The sequence below is a fragment of the Diceros bicornis genome, chromosome 12, assembly GCF_020826845.1.
Source record: "Diceros bicornis minor isolate mBicDic1 chromosome 12, mDicBic1.mat.cur, whole genome shotgun sequence".
In the NCBI taxonomy this organism is placed as follows: domain Eukaryota; kingdom Metazoa; phylum Chordata; class Mammalia; order Perissodactyla; family Rhinocerotidae; genus Diceros; species Diceros bicornis.
Genome location: NC_080751.1, coordinates 50601505 through 50615850, shown reverse-complemented (window position 1 = coordinate 50615850; position 14346 = coordinate 50601505). Strand labels below are relative to the sequence as shown.

The window sequence follows — 14346 nt, the reverse complement described above, 5'->3', positions numbered from 1 at the left end:
CACTGCGCCACTGGGCCGGCCGCCCTTGAGGCCTTCCTAATGCTTAGCATAGCCCTGGACCTTGCTTAGGGGCAGGAAGAGGTAGAGAGTTCTGTGGGGAAGGCGACATGGGGTGGTGGGAAGAACATTGCTTGGGGGGTTGGAAAACTTGGGCTATGATCCCTGTTTAGACACTAACTTCTGTGTAGTTTTGGACTGCACTTAACTTTTTGGTAACTCTTGCCTTCTAAAATTGAGGCAGTTGTAATTACTTCAAAACAATTCCTTAATTATTGAAGTTTAAAAAAAATTCCTTCTTGGGGTGGCCCCATGGCTTAGCGGTTAAGTGCATGCGCTCGGCTACTGGCGGCCCGGGTTCGGATCCCGGGTGCGCACTGACGCACCGCTTCTCCGGCCATGCTAGTGCCACGTCCCACATACAGCAACTAGAAGGATGTACAACTATGACATACAACTATCTACTGGGGCTTTGGGGAAAAAAAGGAGGAGGATTGGCAATAGATGTTAGCTCAGAGCTGGTCTTCCTCAGCAAAAAGAGGAGGATTAGCACGGATGTTAGCTCAGGGCTGATCTTCTTCACAAAAAAAAGAAAAAATTCCTTCGACCCTTAGTGTAGGTAAGGGTGAGCTTTATGTGTGGTTTGGTGGTGGTGGTCATTCACGTTAAATCTTTATTCCTCTATTACGCTTTGCGGTGATGATGAAGGTAGGACAGAGGTTGAACCCACAGCTGTTTCTTTCTTGAATACTTCAACAAAGTGTTGAGCCAGGCGCTGGCGTTACTTGAATTATTTAATTTAATCCTTACAAGAACCCTATGAAGTATAGGTTCTGTTGTTTCATTTTATAATTGATGTAACTGAGGCTTCAGTTAAAAAATTTACCTATGTTCACAAACTAATAAGCAGAAAAAGGACACCATCCTGTGTCTGTGACTTTAGAGCTCATGTTCGTAACGGTTAAGCACTCTTGCTGTCTATTTGGTGGCAGCTGTCAAAGTTACACAGTCCACATTTTAGAAACACAGGTGCCTTGTCCATTGTAGAAAATCTCTGTTCAGCTGAGGAGTGGATTTTTCAAAGGCATCCCTTTTTTGCAGGCTTCACTCTGGTCCACGGTTTTATGCCTACTCAGCGTTTGATATATAAGACCTTGTTGTTTGGCTTGATAGCAGTTATGGAGAACACATGCTTTGTAATGACATTTGCCAGCTAGTGATGTATATGTGAAATGTAGATGCTTAATATAAATACTTTAACATAGGAATGCTTTTTATTGAGATGATATTTTCTTGTAAGTAAATCTATAAAGTCATGATGCCTCTTCAGTACTAGCATTTTCTTGACTTCCTTGTTCCTCTAAAGTACAAGCAGATGCGTGGCCATCTGTAAGGGCAGGCTGGATTTTTAGATCTCTAAGGGCATTTATAATGTTATGATTCTGTCTAGTGCCAGCTGCTGTGTAATAGATCAGTGCCTTTGTTTCAAAGCTGAATTAACTGGAAAATATATATTATTACAAGATAGATAAAGATTAATATTTTGTTAAGTTATATCATCTTAGTGTACAATTTTTTTTCAGGTCAAAGGACTGGATGCAGTTGTTCTGAGTCTGCTCATTCTAGATGGTGAATCAATCTACAGCCTGACCTCGAAGCCTCTACTGCTGTTACTAGCGCGAGTTATCCTAGTGAATGTAAGACATAAACTGACAGCTATTCAGGTAAGCAGGTAAGGGAAGAAGAAGCCAGAGGCCGGCCCCGTGGCTTAGCGGTTAAGTGCGCATGCTCCGCTACTGGCGGCCCGGGTTCAGATCCTGGGTGCACACAGACGCACCTTTTGTCCAGCCATGCTGAGGTGGCGTCCCACATACAACAACTAGAAGGATGTGCAACTATGACATACAACTATCTACTGGGGCTTTGGGGAGAAAAAGGGAAAAAAAAAAAAGGAGGAGGATTGGCAATAGATGTTAACTCAGGGCCAGTCTTCCTCAGCAAAAAGAGGAGGATTGGCACGAATGTTAGCTCAGGGCTGATCTTCCTCACAAAAAAGAAAAAAAAAAAAAAGGCATCCAGGGGATTCATACCCAGGTTGACTTTTGTGGTGATTAGCATCAGATTTTAGGTGTGATGCTGACAATGTCTTGGTGTATTTGTTTTCTAAGTCTTCTTTAGGTATTTAATTTTAAAATCTGATGAAAATAACCAAAAACTTTCTCCCCTCATGAGAAAATGGGAAATGATAGTCCCTTCTAGTATAAAATGAGATTATATTGAGCCTCTTTAATAGGATTGTATAGATGTGTGTGCCTGTGTTGTGTGTGTGTGTGCATGTGTATAAATGTTCATTCTCTGAATCTTAAATATAGGTTTAAAAACATCCTTCATAGTCTTTTATGGATTTCACATAAGGATAATGAACAATAGGCAGAATTTTAGCACTCTTGCCATGGATCTTCGTTACTGTTTCCTGGCTCACATCCTACCTTGTTTCATTATTTGGGTTGGGTTTAGTAGAGCATTTGTTGAATGTGTGTTGTATGATTTCTTTAGGTCACATATAAATTAGTGAGAAGAAGGACTCATAATCACAGAAAGCTAGTGTGCAATAGGAGGTCAACAGAAACCACAAGAGAGGTACAAACAGTCTTTGGAGGTTTAGTGGAGGTTGTCAGCTGTGCAGTATGCAGTCTCTGTCACAACCACTCAACTCTGTGCAACTCTTCAGCTCTGCACTGCCATGTGAAAGCAGCTATAGACAATATGTAAACGAATGGGCGTGACTGTGTACCAATAAAACTTTATTTACAGACACTGAAATTTAAATTTCTTATGCTTTTCACACCATGAAATATTCTTCTTTTTTTTTTTTCCCCAGTGAATAAAAATGTAAAAACTGTTCTTAGTTCTTGGGCTGTATAAAAACAGGTGGCAGGGGGCCGGCCCAGTGGTGTAGTGGTTGAGTTCTTGCGCTTTGCTGTGGCGGCCCGGGGTTCGCAGGTTCGGATCCTGGGCGCGGACTGATGCGCTGCTTGTTGAGCCATGCTGTGGTGGTGTCCCATATAAAGTAGAGGAAGATGGGCACGGATGTTAGCCCAGGGCCAATCTTCCTCAGCAAAAAGAGGAGACTTGGCATCAGATGTTAGTTCAGGGCTAATCTTCCTCTCACACACACACAAAATATATATATATATAACAGGTGACAGGGCTGGATTTGGCCCACAGGCTGTAGCTTGCTGACTCCTGTTTTGATTGTTGCAACTTGAGGGTGCAGACCCCATATTGCCAGAAATAGTAAATCTGAGTTTTATCTGAAATCTCCCAGTTTAAGTGTTAGCTGAAAATTTTTAAGAAATACAATATTTCTATAGGCAAAATGTAGACTTAGTCTGTTCTGCATAAGGGCTTACTTTCCTAACCATTTAAGTTTAGACAAAGAAGAAGTAAGAAGGGAAATGATGCCTCGTTCAGCAACTCTCATGAGAACCAGAGAATTTGGAATCAGCTGTACTAGAAGAGTTTTTAATAGAGGGGTTTCAACGTGTCTTAGCGAATATAAGGCCTTATCTTTGATTTTTTAGTGATGTTAGCTTGAATAAAAAAATTTTTCGGGCCGGCCCCGTGGCTTAACGGTTAAGTGCGTGCGCTCGGCTGCCGGCGGCCCGGGTTCGGATCCCGGGTGTGAACCCACGCACCGCTCCTCCGGCCATGCTGAGGCCGCGTCCCACATACAGCAACTGGAAGGATGTGCAGCTATGACAGACAACTATCTACTGGGGCTTTGGGGGAAAAATAAATAAATATAATCTTTAAAAAATTTTTTCCCAAGTTGATCTGGGTTAAATGGTTTTGTAGACTGACTAGAACTTGGCTCTAGGGAAAATATCACCAAGACATGAGGCTGCCAAATGGCATTATTTTCTTTCTAGTGAGACTAATGGTCATTAATGAGCGAGTGACACAGTTTTAAGTTTTGTTGGTGGAAAACTTTCATCAGCAAGTATGTTAAGCATCATTTGTAAAAAGATACATGTCCTATCAACAATTTAGGAGAATAAGTAAATATGTGAACTGCTGGTTGTGGATGTCATACTTTGTAGGATTGGAGAGACAAGTCATGTGAATTTCTTGGCAGATGCTAAACAACTTTTGACTTCTGCTCAAAACCCTATTTTCTTGTTGTACATCACCATGCAAAGATTGTTCTGTGCTGAAATCTTGCCTTTTAATTGAAACATTGAGGTTTTTTTCCCTTTGGGTCTTTAATATATCATTCTCAAAATGAAGATGTTAAAAATGACTTCTTTTGTAAATGAAGATAAAATAATAAAGAAGCATCACACACTTATCCAAGTTAATTTTAACCTTTATATTAATTTTGAATAAGCTGACTCCTGAGGAATGTATCAAGTTGTTTATGATGATAGTATTTTTGTAGAGCTATAAAAGATGATCCCCCCCCCCAATCTGTGAAGTATATAGACTAGTATTAGTAATATGTAAATGTTGAGTAAAAAGAGTCTTGGCTTTGAAATCAGACCAGAGTTTTTCTGGCTCAGCCACTTACTAACTGTGTGACCTTATGCTAGTTAATTTCTCTGACTATCGGTTTCCTTATTATAAAATGGAGTAAGTCAGCAGACATTTATTGGGTGCCTTTTGAGTACACTAATGCTCCCTGCCTTCTAGGAGGTTATTGACTGGTGTGACTTCTCAATCAGAACATTCTGTAATAAGTGCTATAATCAGGAGACAGGATCTAGAAACTATCTAAAGCAAGGCTTCAAGTTTCCTTTCTTTATTAATGCCTCAAATTTTCTGTTAAGCAATTCTTGGTAAATAGAAAAAGACACTTTTATTTTCTAGTAGAAAAATAGGCTATGCTTTCTTTATTTGTTTCACATTCCCCCTTCCCCCATATAAACATTTTGGGTTAAGAGTTAGTTTATAGATCTGATTTTTAAGAGTATTCAGCATCTTATGTTGTATGTTTTCTTAAAAGGGCAATCTCTGATTGGATCTCTCTAAATTCCCATGTCTAGAAAAGGAAAGAATATGCTGCCAAACCTGACTCCCTTATTGCTGACAGCAGATAAGGGACAGAGAATTAAAATATAGACTGACTTCGTTAGCCTGAGTGATAGGAAAAGAATGAAAATGAGGCAACAGCTCTGGGAATTAAATTAAAAATGATGCGAAACTTCCTTCTCTTAGATAATTTTACCTTTCCTTACATGGATTGAGGGAACAGCACTAATAATTAGAAAGGATTTTGTCATACAGTCAAAATTCATTTGTGATTACATCATTGTTGCTGCAGTTGTGTGTAGCAGTTTAGAAAGGAACCAGGCAGTTTTATCCCTTAATCAAATGAAGACATTAAGTTTAAGTAAAAAAAAAAAAAAATGCTTTTGGTAATTAAGTATGGTCTCCTATTGGTAAGTATTGCTTTAAAAAAAAAAAAAAGGAAAGGGCCAGCCCCATGGCGTAGTGGTTAAGTGCAAGTGCTTTGCTGCGGCGGCCCGGGGTTCGGATCCCGGGCACGCACCGATGTACTGCTAATCAAGCCATGCTGTGGCGGTGTCCCGTATACAGTGGAGGAAGATGGGCACGGATGTTAGCCTAGGGCCAGTCTTCCTCAGCAAAAAGAGGAGGATTGGCGACAGATGTTAGCTCAGAGCTGATCTTCCTCACACACACACACAAAAAGCAAAATTAATTTCTCACACCTTCATGCCATATAATTCAAAGTAACATAGTTATAATTAATTTAGATGATTCAATGCATGATCATACTTGATACTTTAATGAGCCTATCACAAATATTTAATACTTATTATAACTTGCACACATACACGTACATGCATAGAGGAAGATCTAGAATATAAACCTTTGTTATGGATTTTTCTGGGAGAGGAGGATGACGTTGAGGCAGCAGAAGAGAGACTTTCGCTCTTCACTGTGTTTGCTTCTGTATTGGCTTGTTGTTGTTTATTGTTTTTTGTTCTTTTTTTTTTCAATAATGATGTATTGATCAAGTAAGAACAAGCATCAGAGGGGGCCGGCCCCGTGGCCTAGCAGTTAAGTGCGGGCGCTCCGCGGCTGGCGGCCTGGGTTCGGATCTTGGGTGTGCACTGACGCACCGCTTGTCAGGCCATGCTGTGGCGGCGTCCCACATAAAGTGGAGGAAGATAGGTGCAAATGTTAGCTCAGGGCCAGTCGTCCTCAGCAAAAAGAGGAGGATTGGCATGGGTGTTAGCTCAGGGCTGATCTTCCTCACAAAAAAACCCAAACAAACAAAAAGAACAAGCATCCGAGAATAGAGGAAAAGTTCTCCCCCTATACATTAGTCAAGACAGTGTATAAAATGCAGTCTCTACCTCAAAAATATATGGACCAGGTAGAGTTACACACTTGAAAAACAAGAGCTATCTAATGTGGTGCTAACTTCTAGGAACAGTGTAGAAGTTGAGAGAAGTGAGAGACCAATGTGTGCAAAACTAGTGGGAGAAAGCTTCATGGAAAAGCTTTCACAAAGGTGTGGAAGGGATCTTCCCAGTTGGGGGGAATATCTGAATCCAAGGTATTTTTTACTTTGTAGTTTGTGCAAAATACATTGCTTTGAGGAGGATAGAGAGATGAGTAAGACATGATTTCTCATCTTGTTGGATAGATGGCAGACGACATTGAAAGCTAGGGAGGACCTACATGAATACAGTGGAATGTGTTTGCAAAGGGAGATACAAATAATGTGAAAAAATCACCCCCACCGGAGGTTCTTGTGGGAGGCCTCCTAGAGGAGTTGGTACTGGATTATGGGGCTGATCGAGTGCCCCAGCAGAGCAGGATGATTACAAGAGACGTTTTAGAGGAGGAGGTGGTTAAGTTCAAAATGGCATCAGAAAGCCCAACTGGTTAAAAATATAGGCTTTGAGAAGATGTGGTATATATACACAATGGAATACTACTCAGCCATAAAAAAGACAAACTCGTCCCATTTGCAACAACTTGGATGGAACTTGAGGGTATTGTGTTAAGTGAGATAAGCCAGACAGAGACAGACAAACACTGTATGATTTACTCATATGTGGAAGATAGAGAAATACTTGGACAAAGAGAACAGATTAGTGGTTACCAGAGGGGAAGGGGGTTGGGGAGTGGGCATAAGGGGTAAAGGGGCACATGTATATGGGGACTGACAAATAATAATGTACAACTGAAATTTCACAATGTTATAAACTATTATGACAGTAAATGTATATATATAAAAATTTACGTAGGTTCAGTAAGACAGAAATTGAAATCATCAAAAAAGTACAGGCTTTGAGAGCATGGAGGAGAGGTATGATTCTTGTGGGAGATGCAGAAGTGGATGTGGTGTTCTTACTGAAGACATAGCAGTGCGTGGGTGTGCTTATTGAGGAATCGATTTAATTTCACAAATGTAAAAACTGCTCTAAAAATTAATTTCAATTAATATAAAAATTTTTTTCCAAAGGGTCCTTTTATTTCAGTTTATGTGGTGCTTTCTTTTTCTAGAGCTTACCATGGTGGACTCTGAGATGTGTGAATATTCATCAGCAGTTGCTTGAGGAGCGCTCACCTCAGCTTTTTGCTCTTGCTGAAGACTGTGTTGATCAAGGTATGTAGCAGATTTTGTTTGATATGGTGTTATGAGAGGTTCGGGGATTCGATCGGAGACGTAAAAGACACTTTCCACTCCAAACAAATGGACTGAAGGTATATTTTATTATATAGAGGATAGTAAAGGTGACAGTCTGCAAACAGATCCAAATAGGTCAAATATTAAGAGGGAAAAAACATCAGCCCGACTGGAAAGGGAAAACACCCACGTCGGCTGAAGAGAAATGACACAAATCAACCAAAAAGAGAAACACCAGGTTAACCAAAAAGAGAACACATCAAATCAATTACTTCATATCAAATCAATTACTTCACATCAAATCAGTTACTCACAACATCCACGCCCCACTGCCGGGAGAGCTCTGTCAATCGACGCGGTTGGGCAAGGATCACACGTCCTGGGCAAGATGTCCCTTCCACAGGTGGAACTCTCACCAGGGCTCAGTTTCCAGCAGTTTTTATACCATCAGTAATTTTCAGAGTAAGCAATTACAGAGTTTGCAGAGCAAGCATTTAGTGTTCCCATGCACAAAATGGTTATCAGTGGCGTACGTGCACTGAGCCCCCTGGCTAACGTCCCAGCCCAGTAGTTGTGTACGTGCATTGTTCTCTTTGGTTATCGTCCCAGCCCGGCACAGATGGCCAGTCCATCCCGTGCTACGACGCTCCAAGAACCTTGAAATGTTACAACTTGCAACTCCCTCCGTGAGAGAAGGGCCAGTTCCTACCATGCAGAAAGCAGCTTTGTATTTCTTTTTGTGCTGGTGGCTGTAGGTCAATGGAGCGGCCAAACATGGCTGCACTCATGTCAAGACATATGGGCATGTAGCTCCATTCTAATTTCTTGGCTGAGACATTCCTTTTTAGTTTATTCTTTGACAAGTAATAGTAACTTTTTGTTTGAGGTTGTTTCCTTTTCTTCTGGATGTGGAATATCACAAGTTAGTAGGGTGTCAGATTATAGAATTTCATTTCATCTTTTAATTTTTAAAAAAGGCAATCACTATCATTTATATTACCTTTTTAGAAAGAGTGATTTGTTCTTTGTAGGTCACCATGATTTTATCACAAATTACTTAAAGGTATTTTAATATTTTCTCTGTTCTTTAATCTAAGAAGCCTCAGTGGAAACAAATCTAAACTCCCTTTATTTGAAAAAAAATCCCTAACTAACTTGAGCTGGAGTAAATTGTGCCAAATTACACACAGAATAGGGAATTCTGTCAGTACTCAGTATTCTACTGAGTACATGAAGAAAGGCTTTGGGTTTTTTCTTTTTTGGTGAGGAAGATTGTCCCTGGGCTAACATCTGTGCCAGTCTTCTTCTGTTTTGTATGTGGGAAACCTCCACAGCATGGCTTGATGAATGGTGTGTAGGTCTGTGCCTGGGATCTGAAGCCCGGAACCCCCGGCCACCGAAGCAGAGCATGCAAACTTAACCACTACACCACTGGGCTGGCCCCAAAGCTTTGTTTTTGTTTTTAACATTGGGTAGAAAATGCATTTTACTGAAGATGACAGTGGGTAGGTATTTTTACATTTTGTTTCATTATTTTTTATTGTAATATATAATGTACCTATAGAAAAGTAGCTATAATATGAATGTAAAATTTACCAAATAATTATAAACCACACATGTAAATGCCTCCTACTGCTTTTGTTGCAGATGCTCCTCATGTTTCCTAGGGAAACACTTTGAAAAAGAGGGAAAATCTTGGATACCAAGCTAGGTCAGAATACGCTAGAAGAACAATAGTTTGTGCAGTAATAAATATTACCAAGCTAGGTGATCGGTTGAAACTAATTTCTCAATTTTTATTTTGTTCCAGAACAGAAATACATAAGCATATGCTAATCTTATATAAAATGAACATCTGTAAATGATTCAAAAAGAGAAAGGAAAATATTATTCAATCAGTATAATAATTGATTCATTTATGTTGTTTATACCAGAACTTAGACAATATATATCCTTTCAGGATTTTAGATAGTATAAGGCTGTGGAACAAGCAAGGGCATTTTAGGCTGAACTTTGTATATATAAAAAAAATATTTAGGGGCCGGCCCTGTGGCATAGTGGTTAAGTTTGCACACTGCGCTTCGGTGGCCTGGGGTTCGTGGGTTCGGATCCTAGGCACGGACCTGCACATCACTGATCAAGCCATGCTGTGGCGGCATCCTACATGCAAAATGGAAGACTGGCATGGATGTTAGCTTGGGAACAATCTTCCTCAAGCACGGATGTCAGTTCGGGGACAGTCTTTCTCAAGCAAAAAAAGAGGAAGATTGGCAACAGATGTTAGCTCAGGGCCAATCTTCCTCACCAAAAAAAAAAAAATTACTCTGCCATGGGATTTAAACCTGACGTATGATAGCAGATTAGTTGTTTTATTAAATATAAGGAGTTTACTTTCCTATACAATGGTATTTCTTAAGTAGCAGAACTGAAAAACAGTCTATCCCTTTTTCCTGCAAAAGTCTTTGGTTTAATGCTTTTGGATTACAAAAGATTTTTGTGCAAATTTAGCCTATTAAACCATCTATATTTTCACAAGACTGTAAGCAGCTCTCTAGGTTGTGAGCTTCTTGAGGGCTGACTTTTTTACTTGTTTCTGCTTAGCATAGAAACAAGACAACATGGAAACATAGTGCCTAGGAAATAGTAAATATTTAGTATGTATTAGTTGAATAGTGATAGCTAATATTTACTGAGCCCTTTCTACATGCACTTTTTAGGGGAGAAGTTGTAGAACCCCTTCTATTTGTCCTCCATCTTAGTAGCAGTTCTTTTCTGAGTTAACATCTGTATGAGAGTTTTTTAAAAAGTGAAATATTATAGAAGTTATGAGAAAATTGATCCTACCTGGATACCGTATGGGACTGTGAATCTTTTCATAATAGTGTTGCCTAGGTACGTAGTTCTCTTCAAAATGAAATATGAAGTGGGACTTGGAGAAAATTAAGACCTGATGCCCAGTTTAGCAGACATCATTGTCCTCTTTCTATTATTAGTAAAATGAAAAATGTATAGACTAAGTCTTTCCCCATTTATACCATTGCATATTTTTGAAATGAATTGAGATACACTCCATAAATAAACTTAGTACAAGGGAGAAAGAAGAGTGGGGATAAGCTTCTAGTTCATGAAATTGGGTAAAGTTTTGAAAGCCAGGGATGAGTTGAATGTCACTCATAGTAATGGGAAAAAAAGTTGATTTTTCCAGAGGATAGTGAAAGCATTTGGAAGAAGATGGCATCAGGATTCAGCCACTATTTAATTTGGAAAAATGTTATTACAATACTGCGTAGGAAATCATACAGTTTCCTATGCTTCATTATACTTTTACAGAAAATTGGTAAATGAACAAAAAAGGTGTTACTGGGAGGTCTTTTTTTTTTTTTTGAGGAAATCAGATTTGATACAGTTGCTATAGGAAAAGTCACGTTTCTTCTCTTTATCCCGTATTATATCATCTACATATATGTATATCTTTACCACATCTCTGTTACTAATGTTCATAACGATGACCCTTAATTATTAAGAAAAGAAAAAAATACCTTCCTTATGTGCTATTTTAAAAGCTAGGAACCATATGGTATGTTTTAGAAAGAATTGTATTCTAAGAGGTAAAATTAAGTTCCCAAACAGAAAGGGTTAACTAAGATATCTGGAAAATATGACTCTAAGTGACTCATTCCCCAAGTGGTCTCACTTCTTTCCTGCAGTGTATTTCAGTATATCATTTGCTTTGCCTTGCAACTAAGAATTTTTTGTGTTGCTGTTCTAGGCTAATCAATGACATTTTTCATTTTATCTAGTTATAAATTGGTCCATTTTGGCTATGTCTAAATAGGTCTGCAGATAGTCTTAAACTGCAACATTTCATAAACAATTTTATGTTAAAAAATATTTTGTTCTGGGATTTGACCCAAACGTTGACCAAGCAGTCAGTTATAACTGAAATACTGTTCAGTATCCAGAGAAGAATATTATATTTGAAATGTTGCCCTTGAAGGATCATCAGAAAGGCAGGATTTTTTTTTCAGTCTATGAAACATGGCAGGGATTTTATGAACAACTGTGATCTTTATATTTTTGTCCAGGAGTGTTACATCAGTACAGTGTAGTGGATTAGAGCCCATCAGACTGTCAGCATAACTTTGCTGGGCTGATCACATCTATGAAAGGAGTAAATTAGAATCTCAAAAATTATCTTCCTCAACACCATCTAAGGCACTCTTTTGGGTGTCACACTAATGAAACCATGATTCTCTAAAGATTGCTTAAGGGCACACAACCACTTATTGTAGGATCTGATACTGCAAATGCCTTCCATAGAGTGCGTGGGATGTAATATTGTGGTGTACCTATTTGAAGATGAGCCAATGGAGAAGTCACTGTCTAAGAGAAAACAGGTTAAAATGCTTTGTCCAAGAGTTCCACTGTGACATCTATAGGCAGCTGTGTGACTCTAGGGTTAGATTGTTTCCATATCGAAAGAGTTGTTCAAAAGATTAGTCTCTTGGTGACTGATGTATGCATTGTTTTTTTTTTTATAAATTTGATACTTTGGAATGAATGTTATTAAATGTACTAAAATATGATTATCTAATTATAATTAACCATAGAGATTTCATTCTAACATAACATTAAAATAATCTCATGAGAAGAGATTTTGGTTTTAGCATGTGTTTTAAATATCCTGGTTGACATTTTGATCCAGACGGTCTTGAATATTCATTTCCATGGAGAACCTACTTATTTATTAAAATAATAAATATATGTCCATTGGGTCAATATGCTTCTCTTTTTATTTAAACCTTGAGTCATCCAAAACTCAAAACTTTGTGTTCCTAGTTGACTCATTGTTTTCCATCATTTTGCATATCTAGCCAGTTCTTAAATCTTATCAATTCTTCCCTAAGGGGTCCCAAATCCATCCTTCTTTTCCATTCCTACAACTCTTATCCTAGTCCATGTCTAAAATCTTTAGTTTGGAAAGCCCCTTTAGAGATTATCTTGTCCATGAAACAATTCATTTTACAAAGAAGTGACGCTCAGAGATTGCCCAAGAACCGGAAGTGTGATCTGGAGTTTCTTACTCCAAATCCTGCTTGCTCTTCTTCCCATTACATTTCTCCAAACTGGTCAGTAGGGCAGAATTCTAGTATCTAATAATGATAATGCAGTTTACATTTCTATAGTGCTTACTGCATACCAAGCACTGTTCTAAGTCTTTAAATATATTTAGTTTATCCTCACAATAAGTCTTATGAGATAGAGCTGAAGAGTTGACATAGGATGGTATAGTAGTGGATATAGTGTGCTTTTTTTTTTAAACAGTTTTTTGAAGTATAATTAACTTACAATAAGACATTTAAAGTGTACAATGGATGACATTTTACATATGTATACACCCTTGAAATTATCACAATCAAGACAATTAACAGAACAACCCATTTTAAGATCTGGCTTTTAGTTCCCGCTCTGTTATTGACTCCCTATGTGACCTCAGGCAACTTAGACTTCCAAACCAAGGTTTCCTTCCATGCAAAAATGATCTTTGCATCCTTTCCAGATGTAAAATAATGTGATTCTTGGTAGGCCAGCTTCCCATCCATCCTTAATGCTGGAATCTATTGGAAGATTGTGTCCAAAACGTTATCTCCTCTTTCCTTGGGCACTTTCCGAGATGACTTTGAGAGGGACCCCATTCCTTTGTTAGGACCTATAATTGCTACAAAATGCTTTCTTTTATTAATTAAAAATATCTGCTTTCTGTCACTTAGAACTGCTAGCTAGAGCTGTGCTTTCCAAAATAGTAGCCACTAGCCACATGTGACTATTTAAATTTAAAGTAAAATAAATGAAATTAAAACTTCAGTTCTTCAGTTTCACCAGCCACATTTCAAGTGCTCAGAAGCCAGGTGTAGCTAATGGCTACCATTTTGGACAGTGCAAATATAGAATGTTTACCTCATCACAGAAAGTTTTATTGGCGAGCACTGCTGTTGAGCAACAGAGAATGACAGGATAGGTCTAATCTTCCTTCTGCATGGCCAGCCCTCCAGTTACTTAAGGCTGCTATCATTATTACTTCATGTCCAAAGGGTCGCACCTGACTTGTAGGCTCTTTCTTGGCCTTTGTTCCTTCTCCCTGTATGTCAGTACTGGATTGGTTTTTCTAAATATCAATTTCATCATGTCATTTTTTTTTTTTTTTGTGAGGAAGATCAGCCCTGAGCTAACATCCGTGCTAATCCTCCTCTTTTTGCTGAGCAAGACCGGCTCTGAGCTAACGTCTATTGCCAATCCTCCTCCTTCCCCCCAACCCCAAAGCCCCAGTAGATAGCTGTATGTCATAGTTGCACATCCTTCTAGTTGCTGTATGTGGGAAGCGGCCTCAGCATGGCCGGAGAAGTGGTGCGTCTGTGCGCGCCCGGGATCGGAACCCGGGCCACCAGCAGCGGAGCACGCGCACCTAACTGCTAAGCCACGGGGCTGGCCCATGTCATTTTTTTTTGATTAGGAAAATCTTTAATTATTCCTTGTTTTATCTTTGCTTTAATTATTCCTTGTTTTATCTTTGCTTTCTATTTCCTGCCCAATTTGATATTTAATAAAAAAGTTTTTTTGAGTGCTTGCTGTGTTCCAGTCACTGTGCTAGGTGCTAGGGATATCAGTGAACTCAGTGGGATAGT

General features: G+C 39.0%; 1 protein-coding gene across 5 annotated transcripts in view; it reads left to right on the top strand.

Annotated features, from left to right (window-relative positions):
- Positions 1-14346, top strand: part of TTC27 (tetratricopeptide repeat domain 27) — a 171396-nt gene that overhangs the window by 9901 nt on the left and 147149 nt on the right. For all 5 annotated transcript variants that reach the window (XM_058551476.1, XM_058551480.1, XM_058551478.1 and 2 more), the window contains exons 4-5: positions 1581-1721; positions 7540-7642. In XM_058551476.1, the coding sequence (XP_058407459.1) occupies positions 1581-1721; positions 7540-7642 (244 nt within the window). The remainder of the gene's footprint in view (positions 1-1580; positions 1722-7539; positions 7643-14346) is intronic.